This window comes from Actinia tenebrosa, unplaced genomic scaffold (assembly GCF_029948245.1).
Source record: "Actinia tenebrosa isolate PJP-AT-01 unplaced genomic scaffold, QUT_ActTen_1.0 PGA_scaffold6__47_contigs__length_16458017, whole genome shotgun sequence".
NCBI lineage: Eukaryota > Metazoa > Cnidaria > Anthozoa > Actiniaria > Actiniidae > Actinia > Actinia tenebrosa.
The window spans coordinates 8,890,930-8,910,214 of NW_028292583.1; the positions used below are offsets into that span (position 1 = coordinate 8,890,930).

At 35.0% G+C, this 19,285-nt stretch overlaps 2 protein-coding genes across 2 annotated transcripts; one reads left to right on the top strand and one right to left on the bottom strand.

Annotated features, from left to right (window-relative positions):
- Positions 1–1,954: 1,954 nt before the first annotated feature.
- LOC116307430 (AN1-type zinc finger protein 2A) lies at positions 1,955–13,539 on the bottom strand. The gene is made up of 9 exons (XM_031717686.2): positions 13,410–13,539; positions 10,844–10,886; positions 9,877–9,928; positions 8,334–8,408; positions 6,345–6,446; positions 5,622–5,737; positions 3,599–3,659; positions 3,060–3,230; positions 1,955–2,835 (listed from the first exon to the last, which is right to left on the bottom strand). The coding sequence occupies exons 1-9, from the start codon at positions 13,462–13,464 to the stop codon at positions 2,788–2,790; spliced, it is 723 nt and encodes a 240-aa protein (XP_031573546.1). The 5' UTR covers positions 13,465–13,539; the 3' UTR covers positions 1,955–2,787.
- A 20-nt stretch (positions 13,540–13,559) lies between these two features.
- On the top strand, positions 13,560–19,210 carry LOC116307431 (uncharacterized). The gene is made up of 6 exons (XM_031717687.2): positions 13,560–13,706; positions 13,888–14,075; positions 16,060–16,107; positions 17,704–17,795; positions 18,645–18,717; positions 18,974–19,210. The coding sequence occupies exons 1-6, from the start codon at positions 13,610–13,612 to the stop codon at positions 19,022–19,024; spliced, it is 549 nt and encodes a 182-aa protein (XP_031573547.1). The 5' UTR covers positions 13,560–13,609; the 3' UTR covers positions 19,025–19,210.
- Positions 19,211–19,285: the final 75 nt, after the last annotated feature.

Genomic DNA, 19,285 nt, shown 5'->3' on the forward strand with positions numbered 1-19,285 from the left:
TATTTACAAATTAGTTTCCCATTTGTTTTAACGTGTTGGGCCCGGTTTGGACGTGGAATTTCGCGCGTGTCGGGTCTAGTGCAGATGGACAAACTAATGTTTGGTTTGTCTGCATTGGATTCGACGCGTGCGGGTTTCGACGTCTAAACTGGACCTTAGTTATTAAATCTTTTATATACTCTTTTTGTAGTCTTTTAGAGATTTTATGCCTAGTATTTTAGTGTACCTATATGTAATGCGCAGTTGATCATATTAACATGTTAAATTGCGCAACACAAATAATAAACTATTATTATTATTATTATTATTATTATTATTATTATTATTCATTACCAACAGCCTTCTGTTGGTCCACAGGTAGCTCAAGCTTGGTTTCTGTGGTGCAATGTTATAAGGAAATGTATGGGGATTCATCAAAAATTTCAATAAAATCATTGAAACGTGAAATAAAGCCCCGAAATTTTACCTAATCGTTGATAAAGAACACTTCTTTCGCTCTGTGTGGTTATTTTTTGTATTTAGCCCGTTTTAAGGATTTTTTCCCCCCACCAGTAAGAAATAAGAGGTTGGAGACTCGGAATCCCAAAAGCGAACCACCGCGAGTCTTTGAAGACTTGGACGTCTTCGAATTTTCTTTCCAGCGCCAAATTTTAGTCATAACCCTTCTCTCACATCTCTATAGAACCGAGTTAAAATGGGCTAAATTCCAAAAAATAACCACACAGAGCGAAAGAAGTGTCAGATATAGTGCTAATGAGATAGTATGTCATCCTGGTAAGGTAACTATTCAATGTGGGATAGAGGAATAGACCAGTTTCGAATTCCAAGTTACCGCTGTGTTCCTTGATTACGGACTCATTTGCACAGGGTTAGCCTCGTATCAGTGTTTGAATATTCACAAATACCAACGGTAAAGTAAAGAATGCACAACTTCAACAATACAAACACTTGGAAGCTCGACGGACCTTGACTGCAACAAGTGAATATTCTGCACAAACACGAGGCTAACCCTGTGCAAATGAGTCTGTAATCAAGGAACACAGCAGTAACTTGGAATTCGAAACTGGTCTATTGGTATATGCGTTTGATTCAACATACACACTAGATCAATAGCGTTTGCGTTTTTTTATTTATTAATAATTCACACAGAAGAAATGATTGTAATATATACTTTTGTCTTATTTAGTGTAAACAGACATTTTATTGCGCATGCATATTAACCTTGATAGTGATTTTGACATTGTTTAAAGTTGCTCCTTGCAAAACTCCTCCCAAATTAACTCCTGTGCTCAATTTCTCTGTCTTCTCTTCATACTCTTCACATGCTGAGACAAGCAGTACATTATCTTCATTTTGGCTTGGGCTTGGTTCTTTTCTCCGCTTCCTTTACTATCTAATTGTCCCTCATGTTTCATTAATGAGGGATGATTAGAACTAATTGTCCCTCATGTTTCATTAATGAGAGATGATTAGAACTAATCGTCCCTCATGTTTCATTAATGAGGGATGATTAGAACTAATTGTCCCTCATGTTTCATTAATGAGGGATGATTAGAACTAATTGTCCCTCATGTTTCATTGATGAGGGATGATTAGAACTAATTGTCCCTCATGTTTCATTAATGAGAGATGATTAGAACTAATTGTCCTTCATGTTTCATTGATGAGGGATTATTAGAACTAATTGTCCCTCATGTTTCATTAATGAGAGATGATTAGAACTAACTGTCCCTCATGTTTCATTGATGAGGGATTATTAGAACTAATTGTCCCTCATGTTTCATTAATGAGAGATGATTAGAACTAATCGTCCTCCATGTTTCATTAATGAGGGATGATTAGAACTAATCGTTCCTCATGTTTCATTGATGAGGGATGATTAGAACTAATGTACCATTGACTTCATTGATGAGGGATGATTAGAACTAATGTACCATACTAATAGCATTCAAGGTTTACAGTCCTGTCTACAAACTTCGTTTATTTCCTCGGAGATCATGATATTACAAACTAATATCATGGCATCTTCGGGATATTAGTATAGGAAATCGCACGATCTCGAGTACAATTTGGAAATGAGTGCAATTAAAGAACTTTCAAAACATTACGAGTGTCTATTAATTCCAAATTGTACGAGAAGATCGTGCGATTTTTTGTTTATAGTTCACTCAACAAAATTTCAGTAAAAAATGCGAAGCGACGCCGTTCATCTTTGTCTATTTGGCGGCCGATTTTCAGTCCATCGCGCAACTGAAATGCATAAAAAAGATTAGTTCTTACGGCTTTAAAAATTTATTCATATGGTTTTTTTAAGCACAAAATGATAGAAGAAAAAAATTGTTTTGACATTGTTTTGGCCGCGTTGCCATAGCGACTTAATTCGGTACTCCTACGGAGTACAATTAACGCTATGATTGTACTCCTCTCGACCAATCAGAGTCGAGTAATTTTGTTGAGTGTACTATGTACTATATAAGGGATTAAATGTGCCAGAATAACGAGGGGAAATTTGTAAAAGTCCTGAGAAAATAATTCTTTTAGTTGTATTCATGACTTCTCATGCACAACCGTCAAACAAAGAAATGATACTCTAGGGAATGACAAGTGCTCTGAAATGGGGAAAAAATTAAGACCAAGCCGAAAAGGTCTGTTACGTTATTATTCTCAGTACACATCATGGCCATTTTCTCCTGAATAAACTTCAATTACTTGTGCTTATTTTCCTTACATGTCTTTAGTGAACAATTTTTTAGAAGTTCTATATATATTAATATGATATCTTTTTGTTTAAGAAAGCTTGCAATCCAACTTTTTCTCGCTTCTTCCTTGCTCAGCCTGAAAATAGAAGGAAACCATAAATAATAGGAAAGAAGTGCGTGTATCTGTAAACAAAATATTCACATCTTCCTCTAACCCGAAATAATACATACATAGAACACAAGGTTGGAATACATGAAGTCTCTATCGTTTTTTTACTAATTTCTTTTTCTTTTTCTAGACTTTGTTTTCGGATTCACTCCGGCAACAAATTCTCAACAAACACAACAATTTCTACATACCAGTTGTCGTTCTGATTCTTCTTTTTCAGACTGGACAAGTGCCTGTGCCAGTGCTAAATCTTCCTCTTCCTGAGCTGTTAAGGTTCTGGGAGCCTCTTTCGTAGTATGGTTTGAGCCAGTTTCGACGTTAAGTGATGCTTGGATAGCAAAAGCCAAAGCTTCATCTTCATTCTTTATCAGAAATAACATAAAAGTATACTTAATATATAAATTTAGGCACTGCATAAAAGTGGAGCTCCCTTTGTTGTGTCTTACACATAGTTCAAAAATAGTGTTAAGGTGTTTCGAAATAGTTTTTTTTGGTCACTAACCAATAATGAATAAACAGCTACATTTAGGTCATACGATTTAAAAGTAAGCTGGTATATCTATAATTATAACTTCATTCAAGGACAACATCTATATAGTAGAGATGGATCAGAAAACATCCAAATGAAGTCCATTTTGTTCAACAAGGATACCATTTATCGTAGTCACTGTCCACAAAAGCGTCAATAAGGCTAATAAAATAGCTTTACTTTCCCCTTAAATGTACTTACGAGCGTAGATGGCTGTAACAACGTACTTGTTCCTTGCTGAGTAGGTCTTACCTTTCTCTCCCTGAAAAATGCATCGATAATAAATTTCTTTTCACCGCGGTTGTGTGCGGATACCAATATTTGATAGCATTAATAATCAACTTGCGTATTCAGACCCCTTACAATAACTCGTTTATGGATGGATATAAATAAACTGATATGTATAGGAAATCGCACGATCTCGAGTACAATTTGGAAATTAATAGACACGAGTAATGTTTTGAAAGTTCTTGTAATTGCACGAGCCTTTAGGCGAGTGCAATTAAAGAACTTTCAAAACATTACTCGTGTCTATTAATTCCAAATTGTACGAGAAGATCGTGCGATTTTTTGTTTGTAGTTCACTCAACAAAATTTCAGTAAAAAATGCGAAGCGGCGCCGTTCATCTTTGTCTATTTGGCGGCCGATTTCCAGTCCATCGCGCAACTGAAATGCATAAAAAAGATGAGTTCTTATTAGTTTTTACGGCTTTTTTTTTTTTTTTTTTTTTTTTGCTGCTGTTGACATTGTTTTGGCCGTGTTTCCACAGCGACTTAATTCGGTACTCCTACGGAGTACAATTAACGCTATAATTGTACTCCTCTCGACCAATCAGAGTCGAGTAATTTTGTTGAGTGCACTATAAGAAGTGATATAAATAAGTCAAATGAAATCTTAAATTTGTAACAAACTCTTGGACACTTGGCCGTACTTTTGTCAGATTGTCAATATGATGTAGATTAATTGCTCAAGTCGTAGATTTCGCTCCTTCGAGCTTGGTGGTCGCTCAATAATTTCTGAGATATCTCTTTTTTACTGAATGCAGATCAGAATTTTTTAATGTTAAAAGTAGGACATGCCCGTGGGCATGAACGGAAATTAGTATAGGAAATCGCACGATCTCGAGTACAATTTGTTTAGGAAATCGCACGATCTCGAGTACAATTTGGAAATTAATAGACACGAGTAATGTTTTGAAAGTTCTTGTAATTGCACAAGCCTTTTGTACGAGAAGATCGTGCGATTTTTTGTTTATAGTTCACTCAACAAAATTTCAGTAAAAAATGCAAAGCGACGCTGTTCATCTTTGTCTATTTGGCGACCGGTTTTCAGTCCATCGCGCAACTGAAATGCATAAAAAAGATTAGTTCTTACGGCTTTAAAATTTTATTTATATGTTTTTTAAGTACAAAATGATAGAAAATAATTGTTTTGACATTGTTTTGGCCGTGTTGCCATAGCGACTTAATTCGGTACTCCTACGGAGTACAATTAACGCTATAATTGTACTCCTCTTGACCAATCAGAGTCGAGTAATTTTGTTGAGTGTACTATAAGGAAATTAATAGACACGAGTAATGTTTTGAAAGTTCTTGTAATTGCACGAGCCTTTAGGCGAGTGCAATTAAAGAACTTTCAAAACATTACTCGGTGTCTATTAATTCCAAATTGTACGAGAAGATCGAGCGATTTTTTGTTTATAGTTCACTCAACAAAATTTCAGTAAAAAATGCGAAGCGACGCCGTTCATCTTTGTCTATTTGGCGGCCGATTTTCAGTCCATCGCGCAACTGAAATGCATAAAAAAGATTAGTCCTTACGGCTTTGAAATTTTATTTATATGTTTTTAAGTACAAAATGATAGAAAACAATTGTTTTGACATTGTTTTGGCCGTGTCGCCATAGCGACTTAATTCGGTACTCCTAGGGAGTACAATTAACGCTATAATTGTACTCCTCTCGACCAATCAGAGTCGAGTAATTTTGTTGAGTGTACTATAAAAACAGTTACTAAATAAAAAACATTACTCGATAACAATTTTTATTTGATTTCATCGATCAGTTTAGTATTTGCGCAAAACTCTATCACGGTAGAAAGTTGTGATCATCCCCCCCCCCCCCCCCCCCTTCCCAATTTTCGATTCTTTATAACGATATCATCCTCCCCTCCCGACTTTTGATTCTCAATAACGATAGAAAATATTGAAAGTTTGTAGTTTTTACCTAGAGGTACTAGAAATCGGCTTAGCAGTATGCAATGATGAACAACTGTGGTCCTGCTCATGTCTGTGCTTTAGACAAAAGTTTTCTCGACATGATTCGCATTGAACTTTTATTAGCTATGGAATAACATGAAAAAGATAGTTAAATAGACAATAGGTTGTAAAATACATATAATAATTAATAACATATTAGCAAGAATGTTTAGGAAACACGGGTGCTATGCACTGCCCCGCCTCTTATTGCTGCGGTCGTGGCCGGTCAATCCTCCGACAACCTTCACATGCAAGATTTTCATTATAAGTCATCTTTGATTCCAAGGTTTTCCTACCGTTTCCAAGGTCTTCCTCCCTGTTGTTATGCTGTACTAACAATTACTGACTCTCAACGGGACCACATAGCTAGGTTGGCATTGCCGAAATCGAAAATACATTTTTTACAAAAATGCCTCGTTCTTTGAAAGTTTTGTCTCGCAGCCTTTTATTAGTAATATGCAAGTAGTTTTGTTAATTGATATATTAGACATATAAACACAGGAGACCAAAACTTCAGGATGACTAGCAACTACATATAACCCACAAGTCAGTGAAAACCGCGTTTTCTATTCTTTTCTTCTTATTCTTAAAGTGCAGTTGGCCACCTCCCTCTGATAATTATTGGTCCCTCCTAAGGAGAATATACCAATAGTGAAATGAAGTGAAATTAAAAATTAGCATATTTTGGTACCTCTTTTTGCTTGCAACCTTTAACACTGCATTTGTTTACAAATGCATTTCTCTTTTTCACTGCCGGATCTGACTGACAATCCCTGTCAATATGTTCACCAACCTTTTAAAAAAACCATAACCGACAAACTTAAGATGTGTACACTTATTTCAATTCATCGTTCTCATAATGGCTGACGATCGCACGAAAATGAGGCCACCCAGTCATCTTTTTTTCTTTAGCGACAGTCTTGGGTGTTCTGCAGTCATCAACGTTGTAGGCCTAAAAGCCACAAAACTCAGGTCCTTGGAGCGTACGAAAGGGCCGGTCTAAGGAGTTAGTACACCTTCCATCGTAGTTCTTACGCAAAATCTTGACTGAATCTAGGAAGGTCGAGCAAGGCTGCTCGTTCGAAATAAAGGTGGTTAACGCGAATTCAGGTTGAAACACAAAGGCCATTGATTACTTTTCTCCTATAAACGCATTTCGTGTACTTTTATATCTTTCACTTTTAACTGTGAACTAATGACCGGCTGACCTCGTTTTCGTGCATTTGTCAGCCATTATGAGAATGTCCTGTATAGAATGTCACTACCAAAGGAGATAGACTTAGTAATAAAAGCCCAAATTCAACTCATCGTGATCTAGAAATACCCGGGGGGGTACTCCCATGGACTACACGGGGATGATCCGCTGAACAGGGTATGGTTTTTCGAGCTTCTTGTCATAAACAGGGTATGCAATTTCACTCAAGCTTCAAGTTCTTCCTGAGTTTTCTGTCATATTCAAGGATTCTACTTTCGTATTGACCGAAACTGGTTATTATGGTCGTAAAAAACGATACGCGAGATGACATGATAATTGAAACAGGAACTCAGTGCAATAAATTATATCTTTTATCATAAACAGGGTCTACAAATTTGAGTTTTTTCATTATCATAAACAGGGTACCCCTTTCAGAATTCCAGCGGAACACCGAAACAACCCTACCAAAATTCTGGTGGAGTATCCCCCCCCCCCCCCCCCCGGATTTATGCGAAGATAGATAGATAGATAGAAAGACGTAAAAAGTTTAGTTCCAGCCGTCATATCCAGAGTACGCGAGTTAATACCCTGCTTGCAAGGTCTTTTTCTGACCCCCGTCCAGACTTTAGGTCGAGGGAGTACTTTTCTCTCCCACCAGCCTCAGAGACAAGAATGTAAGATATAGAAATACTATCATATCGCATAAAGTGAACTGTTTGTGCGACCTGATAGTGGTGTCCCTAAACTGCTATCTAAAAAGTTATATGTCGTTACTTTTGTTACTACATGTATGTACCCCTGCCCTAGTATTATTTCTCAAGTTTTACTCTTAATGTGAGACCTAAGTTGAATGGATTGGAACGAAGAGATTAAAGAACACGCGTTGTTGAAAATCATTGCCGAAAACATCCTTAAATATTTCTCTTAAAAAGTGTTGTTTTACCCGTGCCTACTTGCAAGAAAGTTGTCATACAAGAATAGAACATTTGTAATTTAATAAATTAGTGATTTAGTAAATTTACCGATTAGGAATAAATCATCACTGACGTCAGAGTAACTAATAACATATCAGAAACGCCAGGCAGCGCTAGAATTCGTAGTTTTAGTTACGTTAGTTTTCCCAGTCTAAAGGGAAATTCTTTTAGCATTGTTGTTATGTCAACCTATTTATTTACTGCATGATAGCCACAATGGGATTCTACCAGCAGAAACGTACAAAAACAAATTCTGATCATATTTTTTATTGATTCATTTTCGTTTTAACTTTGAAAATACATCTTCATCTGCATGCCTGTTACATCATGTCGTCCAAAATTATCTTTTTCTTACTGATGAATTCGAGTCTGACGTCAGTGCAAATTTATTCCTAATCGGTAAATTAACTAAATTACAAATGTTCTATTCTGGTATGACAACCTTCTTGCAAGTAGGTGTATACAGTATTGTGTATAACTCAGTAATGTATGAAGTGCATGTTTGTAATACCTTTATATCTGGTTGTTCTCCTCTTGGTACTGGTACTGGTGTATGACATAAAGGACATATTGGAACTTGATTAACCTTTCATTTATACAACAATACAAGTATTAATATTTGAAAATTAATGACTTTAATATTATAGCATAAGACATAAAGGAGTTTTTTTTGTAATAATGATAATGATGATGATGATGATGATATGATGATGGTAACACCTTGGCAGTCCCTGTGGTATCCTATATTTTTAACATCATAAACTGGAAAATGAGTGAAATCAAGAGACTGGACGTGGACTCTGATACCCATCTCGTAAAACATAAATGATAAACACAACTTTACATCCAAAACATGATTAAGGAAAGCAACACATATACTTTCTGGGGAGGGGGTGGGGTTTACTAGGGGTGGTTCAGTGGTAGGGAATTTCTGCTAGGATCCAGACCCCCCCAAACAATGTAAAATTCAACCCTATCTAAGACCTAAGATAATGTGGCAACTTTTATAGCGGAAGTTCTGTTCTAAAAATTATTAGGCAGTACCCCACACCCCTCCCCCTACCCTCCCCCCACCCTCCCCAACTTATTTCACTGAAGTTAGTCACCAAAAACCAACCCTTTTACAATTTTCTAAAACTCTATATCCATGAATGCTCAAAGTAGGCAAAACTGTAAGTAACTGATAAAAGATCTCGGTCCATCAATAGTTACCGAATACTTGAAACATGTTGAATGTATCTAACCAGACTCCTTATCAGTTTTGTAACTTCGTACAGGTTCTCCCCTTTTTTCCCCTCACAGATAGGGAGGAAATAAGAATATAAAAGGAAAAATAATACAGTATATAACATATTATTTAACATATGCACTGGGTAAAGGTTCCCAGCAAAGTTAGGAACATCAAATTAACATTCAAAAATCTGCAGGGTAAAATTATTTGAAATGTATAATATTAACCTAACCACCCCTCCCCCCAAAAAAAACTATGTTTGGCAATATTTCCTTTCAATAGGCCTTTTGCAACAACAGGTCATGTGACCCAACCCCCCGTAAAGAGAGACTTTACGTAAAATTGAACACCAGAAATGGAAAGAGCACCTTGATATTTGCAAGAAGGCAAAGTTTCAGCTTATAACATGTAACAAAGGAGAAATGGCATTAAATACAAAATCGAATAAAGGATTTGTATGGGGAAATATGCTAGATAGCAAGCTTTGCCATCCAGCACATTTTCCCACACAAATCTTTATAAAATATTCAATTTTATATTCAATGCTATTTCTCCTATAGTCAACATTATAAGCTAAAATTTTGCCTTCTTACAAATATCAAGGTGCTCTTTCCATTTCTGGTGTTCAATTTGACACAACGTCTCTTTTTATGGGGGGTATGGTCATGTGACCAGTTGTTGCAAAAGGACTATTGGCATTAGATTACACATAGATGACATGCAATGATTGCTGAAGTCAGTCACTACCAAAAACAGAAGTGACTATTCTCACCCAGACCAACATTTAACTCATCATATGATCCTTTGCTTTTTATGACTTTACCTTTTTATAAGCTTGTTCACATGAGTGATCTGCATATCTTACATGATCCTTGCTGAAAGAAATTCATTTCAAAATTGAAGCATAAATTATGAAGAAACTTGAGGTCTAAATGTGAATCTTGTGAGGCACAGTCCCTCATATAACAATCACCAAGACCAACCCAGTAGAAATCTTATACTGTACTGGGCACAACAACTCTACTAAAATCTGTTAAAGGCCTTCACACTTGTGGGACCCATTGAGTAGCCGTTCACATGGGTTTATCACATTGTGACTCTTTCTTAAGATTTGTTAAAAAGTTATTTAGCATTTCTGAGTATTTGAAATTATTAGCTCATTGTATACTGGTAACCAAAAACAAAAAAAGAAATTGCATGCTCACAATCCCCTAAAGTACATGGTAATCAAGACTCTTTAAAGAAATGACTGCCATATATGTAATTTATTCAGCTGTACTGTAGGTTAAGCAAAGTTAGCCTGCGTGAAGACTGAATTTTACTGCTGTTAAGAGGGTCTTTACGGCAGTTAAATTCTGCACGCAGGCTAACCAAAGTCAATTATGTTTTGTTTTACCTTCCTGGGTAATCATGATATTACAAACTAATAGCGCTACCTTTCAATTGATTAGTGTTTAAATGTCTACTCAAGCCTCAGGAAGATGAGTAAAAGTCCCTCTACCTACGGCGCTGGGATTTCAACAAAATCTCTATTGTCTTTCCGGGACAGTAACAACCAATCAGATCATTCCATAAAATCTTGAAAAACTCACTTTTTTTTTGAGTAACTCAAATGACCTGACCTGACTAGAACATGATTAAGAAACGTAGTCCCCCCTCCCCCCAGCAGCCCCCCTCCCACTTATAATGACTAGTCTTAATAAGACTTTCTTTCTTGGCAAGCATAGGGAATAAAAAAATTTATATTTTGCATGCAAAAGGTAAAGTAAAATGTAAATTTTATTGCTCACCAAAATGTTTCACTGCAAGCATCACACTGCATTGGAAGAAAATCTGCAGGTAGAAATAAATTAACACATATGAGGCAATAATTAAGTGGTGTTTTTTTAACTTATTAAAATATTAAATGTAAGTAGGAGCCTTTATCTGGTATAAAAGCACAAGGGATAGTCCAGTAGTTTTAGACCTGATAAAACATGATCTGCAAGTATATTGAACTACTTATTAATAAGAAACCTGTGAAAAATTTATAAACCTTTGGTCAAATTGGAGCAAACATACAGGTTATGAACATGGACTTTTATACTGCAATAGAAGTTTGTACATCAATGCAATGTCCAGTGTGTTTTGTACATCACTGCAATGCATGGCAAGTCTAAAAAAGATTCCCACAAGTTGAAGGCATCATGCCAAACTTAAGAGAGGGGCATTAATATTTTGTTTACTTTAGATCAATGACTAAAATCATTATATAATTATAGCACAGAGAACAAGGATCACCATTGCAAATGGGTTAATAGTATTCAAAAACATTATGTTTAGTAAACTAGCTTGTTCAGTGTATAGGGGTGGGGCTGTTGCAGAATTAAATAAAATATAAAATCTTACATGAATGAAAAAATTAAATAAATAATAATTGATTAATATCGGAAGTCAACAAAAACCTATAACTAGAAAATCTGTATATTGATTATCATCAATTTTTATTGATGGTTATCGATGTCATAAATTATTGTTCAAGGCTGTAAAAGAATTAAGGGATGTGGTACATTGAACACAACAGATTTTATTACATATAAGACTTATATAGAGACTCTCTTTTTTTTATTATTATTTATTTTATTTTAATTTTTTTTAAATTTAATTTTTTTATTTTATTTTATTTTATTTTATTTTTTATCTTTTATTTTTTATATAGAGACTCTTACACTAACACAATTTGTCTTGTTCTGGTTTACGATAGAGAAGGGTGGTTGTAGCATGCATCCTGAGATCAAGAGAATGCTTTTCCATTTTCTCTAATCATGAGGAAAAAACCCCTAAATCCTAAAAAAGGCCTTAATGCCAGTGTGTGCATGGTATGCTCAATACTACATATCATCCCACATTGAACAGCAAAATACAAATCGCTAATATCAATAAGTTTTACTGCAATAAGTTTTAGTGCAAAGTTTTACTGCAAAAATTTACTTTATTATTTTGTACAAAAAGTGAAAGTTATTCAAAAGTATATTAATAATATACTTTTGAATAGCTTTCACTTTTTGTACAAAATAATAAAGTAAATATCTTTGAAAAGCGTTTTTCACATACATTTCTTTGCAATCTTACTTATTATCAATGTGACAAATTTGATTGTAAACTCCTTTTACCAATTTAATCAAATATCTTGTAATTTCACGGCAGCATGATATAGGTTTATTGGAGCAAATTTTGCAGCAAAGTGCCAAACAATATTTGGTTTGATTGACTGACTCGACCTATCTATTGATTTCAAAGTGAAGCCAACCTTATAAGTAGTTTAGTTAGCTTTAGTTGCATCTGAGTCATCCACTTTATTGATCGATCTCAAATGCTGTGCTTTTATACAGTGGAGAAAAATGTCAACCATCAATTTCGTACCCAGAGCCTGCGTTTCTTCTGGCCTGTGGCAAAGCTAAGAGCGAGGGCTCTGGCATAATTCATTTTTTGGCGCATGCACAATTTTCAAAAAGTGAGATATAAACGGTCAAAATAAGCAAAGTAAAAATTAAATCGAAGTCAAAATCGAATTCAAAATCATAGTACAAATTAAAAATTGGGGGAAAAATATTCTTAATTTTTGGCAAGTCTTTGAACGCATGCGCTGTTATACCGGAAGTCCAAGAAATCCTGAAGAAACGCAGGCTCTGGGTACGAGATTGGTCAACCATAGAAAACTTTGTGGAAGGATTTTTCAATAACAAAACTAGCCCTGTGGGGTGGCTGGTGGTGGGTCGTGTACATGTTACAAAAATCCTGTGCGGGAGAGTAAAAAGGTCGAAATTCATTATCGCCCGAGTCCTACGCAGGTAAGAACCTTGACATAACATGGCAGAAAATTTTCTGCAAGTGAAAAATTTTCTGCACGAAAATTTCGGTCATAGAAATCTTTGAGGAAGGGCCAAAAGAGTTTTTTATATATAAAGATGAACCCTATCGTGGGGATTATTTTGATCAAATTTTTTTGCCTCGGAAGGCTCGTGCAATTTAACATCTTAATTTTAAAGCTTCACTTGTAGTGATTTTTTTTTTCAAATTGCACTCGAAACCATTCGATTTCCTATACATAAGAGCGACATTAGAAATAGGAAAACAAAGGCACGCGCGAAAAAAATGTTCTAGTGCGTTTTTCATCAGTTTTTTTACTCTTTCGCATTACGAAGGATATTATCTTGACCTCGAATTTTAAAAATAATTAATCATTGAATTTTTCCGATTATATTTTCACCATTCAATTTAATCTAAATTGGGCTCCCTGTATAGTACACGCACAATATTGAAATTTCAAACTGGTTATTAGTCCTTCGTCAAAATAAAACAAGTTTTTGTGTTTACCTAATTGCTTGCAAGTCTTTAGTGTACAATGCTGTCCTAAATGGGGAAATTCCATATCCTTCCTATACGCTTTTCTCCTACTGCAAGATTGGTGACTTTGAACGAACTTGTATTTTCCTCTATCGCATCACTTGGTTACATAGCTGTAGCCTTCCTCCACAGTCTCCCTCGATCATACGCTACACATAACGAAAACCAAGATGGCGGCAATAGTGGGGAGGATGGTGAGGAGTACGACAATTTCTTGTCGAATTGCACCGTTCTTATCAAGGTTATCTAAAAATTCCACTCCATTACGTAAGTAGTATTAACAATTTCATACAAAAAGTCAGGCATGTGTTAAAGAGCTTGAGAAATGAAACCTTTCTTGAGTCATAATCAAATCTCAAATGTTCATAAATTGTTTGCGTTTGTGAAATTTCGCAGTTGAACTCAAGGATCTATTCTAATAGGTTTCCCTATTAAATATTATTTTCAGTAAAGCCCCACGAAACTAGATCCCGGCTTTTTATTCCTTTCGGCTCGTTTCCTTCATGTTGGAGGCGATGGCAGTCCACTGAAGGCGCAATTGAAGACAGAGCAAAGCTTAGGACTTGGCTTGATAAAGCAAAGAGCGCAAACTGGCTCTCACGATGGATTAATGATGTTGATGAAATTGAAAGTTCGGTATGTAACTGACTATATAAGGGTGCATTTGCACTAGGCCAACAAAAATTATTTGGCCCTACCAAATTCCTACCAAAGTTTGTCCCAACAGAATTTCTGTCTTGTAAAGGCTGGTTCACACTAGCAACGGAATCGGAAGTGGAGAGGAGTTTAAGATCTAGTATGAATCAGTAAGATCTAGTATGACGCTAGTGTGAACCAGCCTTAAATCGTATTTGACCCCAAATATCAACCAGCAGAAAATGATGTAGAAATGATGTCATTGCAAAACTGAAGTGTCCTGTATATATATATATATATATATATATATATACATGTACAGTAAATATGCTATACCCCCAGATATACAAACATATGTAAATTTGTCAATTTACAACTAAAGTTTTCTTGGCCGATATAACAACTGACATAACGAACCTTCGTAGGGTTGCTAAAGTAAATGTGCTCTTTATAGTGATGTCATTGGTTTTTTGATTTAACTCATTTTCAATTTTCAGCCACCATTTTGGTTAAGTAATCAGGGAGCAAATGTCGTAAAGTAAGGTCCAGTGGGAATTTTGTGTTGAAAGCAGCCAACTAGTCTAGATGTGTTAAGAGGACCTTAAAAATTTCTTGGCAACTTTATAAGTCGCATTGACGTGTTTTAGGGAGGGTTGAAAAATGTCCTGTAGTTTTCAGCATGGAAACGAGGCTACTTCAAAAAATTAACCTTTATTTCAATTGTATTTCAATGTATCACCATGAAATTAGGTCAGGATGCATGAATAGCTGTTTGAAAACTTTCCATAAGCTTTTATTAAGGTGAAAAATTTGATCACATAACTTTTAGCCTGGAAATGAGGCTCTTAATAAAAATGACCTAAAATCTCTAGTTTCTTTCTATTATTTACACTCATATTAGTAATGTTCATTGCTTTTGCATTTTAAATCTTTGAACTTAATCAGACAAACCTTGAATCTAAGGTTTGTCCAATCAAGTTCAAAGTAAACATAAAGTGAAGGTAAATTTCATAATTTGCATAATGATCATTAGCATAATCATTGGGTTTATTGGTTGTAATACAGTGAATGTTTTTGAGGCCTCATTCACCATTAGCTTTGGTACTATACTGCAAGCTGGTCTCAATTGTTGGCACTAAGAGTGGTCAAGGCCCAGGTTTTGTTGCACTCTCAGTGTTTCTTTTAACCTTCCCATTTCATTGGACACTGGACCATTAATTAACGTAGTCATCCTAGTGACAAGGGATTCACAATCCCCAAGTAAAGAGCCAGGGATCGAAGGGTTTTTCTTTATTTTTTAAAAATCTTATATGTTGAACTTGATGCTTTTATGTTTTCATCAAGGGAATTGCAGATTTTAGAGCCAAAGAAACAAATTTACCATAGTTAGTTCTAATTTTGGGTGTACAGAAAGATTTCTTGTTTGCGAGATGAGTATTATATGAGTGCCATTTTGAAACTAAAGAAAAAAAGTCATCAAAGACAGAAGGCAATCATTATAAGAGAAGAATTTATGCATAAAACTGGCCATTGTGAAGAGTCATTCAATCACATCTGGAAAAAGTCGTGATATGCAAAGCTCTCTTTTGAAGAAAAAATTGAGGTTAGATATTAGAATAAGAGATACCTCATATGAGAAGACCATAGTTGAGATGTGGTTACTATAGGGATTTAAGTTTTCAGTATTCAAAAAAAATGCCTCATTTTAGAAAATAAATGCAAAGGCTTTTTTACATTAAACTAACACATTTTGATGCAAAGCTATCATTTTACCAAATAAGACAAAACATTAATGGAAATCGTTTAGTCTTTTTTAAATAAAGTGACTGGCCAATATTACCTGACAAGAACATATTTGAGCTGCCATTACATGTATTTCGAACCCTGCTTCTATCAGGCTTCTCCCAGAATCTCACTTCCAAAAATCATCCAGCCACTTCTCCTAAAAGAAGCTAATTAGAATATTTTTTTGCATTTTTTTTAGTTGATGTCAGATGAGGAGTATGTGGAAAGAGAAAAGCTTATACAAAAAGTAAGTGATGGTATCTCTAAAGCCGTGAAAATTTCAAGCGCCAATGAAACCATTAATTTGTATGGACGTTAATCATTGCATTGCAATGTTTTCCCAAGATAACAAATTATTTGTTATTCTCAAGATTATCATTTCTTCGTTTAACAGTTGAACAGGAGAAAACAAATGAATATGAAAGCAACTCAAACAGAAATGTTATTCTCTAGGGCTTATGATCTTTTAAGAAATGAAAGGATCTGAAATGGTAATGCAAACGGGTTTTACAAAATGCTTTATTTTATCATAGAACTTAATCCTAAGACTTGATACGTACCTTGATAATAAAATTTTACATTTACTAAACTGGTTTAAGAAAAGCTTATGAGACACTTCTAAGAGCTGACTTGGTATAACTTCCACATCCTTATCAAGGTACTAAACACATCTTAATTGCATAATCAAATAATTAACCATTTCACAATACCATTTTACATCCTTTTATTTCACAAAAGATCATAAGTCATTTTCTGGGGAATGACAACTGGTCTGAAATGAGTTAAGATAAATATGGTCCACTGACAACTTTTTTCCATGCCTTTATTATGTTTATGATGGTCCAAGCTTGATGGGACATACAATATGCATCAGATGAATATAGCATATATATAATATATTTTATCCTCTTATCATCCTATCAATACATCACTGTGGAATAAATATGGTGACAAAAATATAGCACTTTCAGTGAGTAATGCATTTCAGGTCAGGAAATAGGTAAAAATGGGCCTGCCCCTGTTTTTTATGTTTGACAGGTGAAGCAAATTTTGACCTGCCATTTATTTTTATGGAAAGACTTCTGACAAAATTAAATTTCATTATTTTCAGACTTCTAAATAAATATTCTGAGCATGCATTAGTTCTGTAAGAGTATTTAATATTAAAAAGTAATGATACTGGTACACATGTTTATGCATCCACAAACTAACTAGAGGATCTTACCATGGAGAGCTTAAGACAAGGGACACTCTTTTGACCAGTAATATTTTTGAATAAAGGAGATTTATTTGTGAATGTCAACAAATACCAGATATAGAAACACTGAAGGATGATGTGCTGTAATTTTAGCCTGCAATTTTATTATCCATTTGGCAGTTTATAATTATTTTTGCCTGCCAAACCTTATATTTGGCCTGGCATTTGGCTATTGGCAAGTCGCTTTTTCAAGCCCTGTATTTGCATAATCAGACCCCTAACAAATACTCATTTCTCCGCTTTGCGTATCCACAAGGTTAAAAAGAATTCCATTTAATTTTTAGAATAGTAAATATAGAGTGAATGACATTTAAATTGACAAAAATCCATAATCGCAGTTTAATGCTGTAATTAACAAATAAAACAGCTTTTTCCGTGCACGGAAAGAGCTGTTCTATTTGTTTTATGATATACTTACTTATTTTATTTCGGTATTGAATTTATTTATGCAAAAAGAAAGACGGTCGCATCAGGATCCAGCAGCACTTCGCGCGAGCGGGTGGTGTCAGCACTGTGCTCCGTTCACTAGTTTTCTACCAATCATCTTAACTATGTAATAAAAGTTAATATATTTCATTGTTGCAGATGACAGAAATGTACTTTGACAACCCTTCAAAAAAGTGGGATGCTGAATTCTTTGAAGAGGTTTTTGATACTCTTATGAAGTACAATGACAGGTAATTACAAAGTACATAATGGCTATAATAAATTGCTGCCCCGGGGGGGGGGGGGACTCCGGGGTAAAACTATCTGGTATGGTCTTCGTATCTCTTAGGGGTAAAAAGCAGCGATATGGTATCTTTTAGGGTGTTAAATTTGTTATTTAGAATTTCGGCATTTCTTGGTATCTTTTAGGGTATCTCTTAGGGGTTAATAATCGTCCAATTAAAAGACTTCTGGTATATTTTAGGGGTATTTTTGAAAATTTCCGACGAGAATAGCCGATACTTTTACCGCGGAATTCCTGACTTTCGAAAAGTAATAACTCTTTCGCCCTATTACTTAGATTTTGGATTTAATCACTTTTAATGTTTTTTCCCTTCCCCGGTTAATGTTGATGCATGAAGTTGAGTGTTGGAGGACGATGTTTTGAAAGTTGCAGGCAAAACTTGAATGTTATTGACATTGATTTTTGTCGGGCGGGATTGAAACGCTAAGTGATCTACGAAGTTCTACCTTTGTAGAATTTGCCCAATACCGCATGATCACCTCGAGTTCATTCATTCAAGAAGGACTTTTAACCACTAACATCCCTCTTGATAAATAGTGATTAAGTACAATTTGATCTAATATTCGGCTACGACTCGCATTCCTAAGCTTGCTGTCCTTAGTTTTCGAGTGCTGTACAGCTTTTATACAGTGTTTATATCACAGTACAGAGAAATAATCAGCCGTTTTATAGATAGTTTTTTTGAAAAAATATTTGGATTGAAACTACTTGATGAATATTTCGTGGAAAAAATTTTGGTTTAGTAAGAGTCGAGATGTTCATTTTCACACAACTGCTCTTCTCTCTTCATAATTAGGGTAGGGACAGAAATCTTTTTGGAAATGATGAGGGAAATGCAAGTGGAGGTTAATCCACAGTTACTCGCAAAGGTAGGTCAACATTTTGCAGTGCCAAAAAAAACTTTAGTAATCAAACACTAATTCACGATTACTTTCATTTACTTGTGGTCTTACTTTTCTTGAGTAAACGTTCAAAGTATTTGCCCTTCAAACTTAACTGAACAAAGGTATAAAAGATCACAATAAATATTGATCACGATACCCCCAGGAATGACATGAAATCTGGTCTGATCTTTTATTTTCCAGTAAATGATTACGATTGATTATTTCTCTTCACTTTTTTCAGGTTGAATTGTTTGTGAAGAAAGCCAGAGATGCATCGTGGTTTGAAGACTAGATAAGTCATTTTCTTGACTATTGGCTTTTTTTATTTAAATAAGAACTTGCAAAATGAAGCGGCCCGTTTGTTCTTATAACATCAGCTTTTGTTATTATATTTGTAGCTGATTTGAAAAGCCTGAACTTATTTTCTTTGTGCTCCAAGTTTAAACATTAATAAATAGTAGTAATGTTTCTGTTCAAACCTGAAGTTTTACTTTTGTAGAATATAAAAAGATTAAAAAAAGTTCATACTAAACGAGAGCGGACTTAACATTAT

Coding starts and splice junctions, on each gene's coding strand:
- LOC116307430 (XM_031717686.2), bottom strand. CDS start 13,464: ATGGAATTTCCCCATTTAGGACAGCATTGTACACTAAAGACTTGCAAG. Junction 9,929..10,843: donor GCTTGCAGTGAAACATTTTG/GTGAGCAATAAA, acceptor AATTTCTTTCAG/CAAGGATCATGTAAGATATG. Junction 3,660..5,621: donor CCGATTTCTAGTACCTCTAG/GTAAAAACTACA, acceptor TGCATTTTTCAG/GGAGAGAAAGGTAAGACCTA.
- LOC116307431 (XM_031717687.2), top strand. CDS start 13,610: ATGGCGGCAATAGTGGGGAGGATGGTGAGGAGTACGACAATTTCTTGT. Junction 14,076..16,059: donor TTGATGAAATTGAAAGTTCG/GTATGTAACTGA, acceptor CATTTTTTTTAG/TTGATGTCAGATGAGGAGTA. Junction 16,108..17,703: donor GAGAAAAGCTTATACAAAAA/GTAAGTGATGGT, acceptor TCATTGTTGCAG/ATGACAGAAATGTACTTTGA.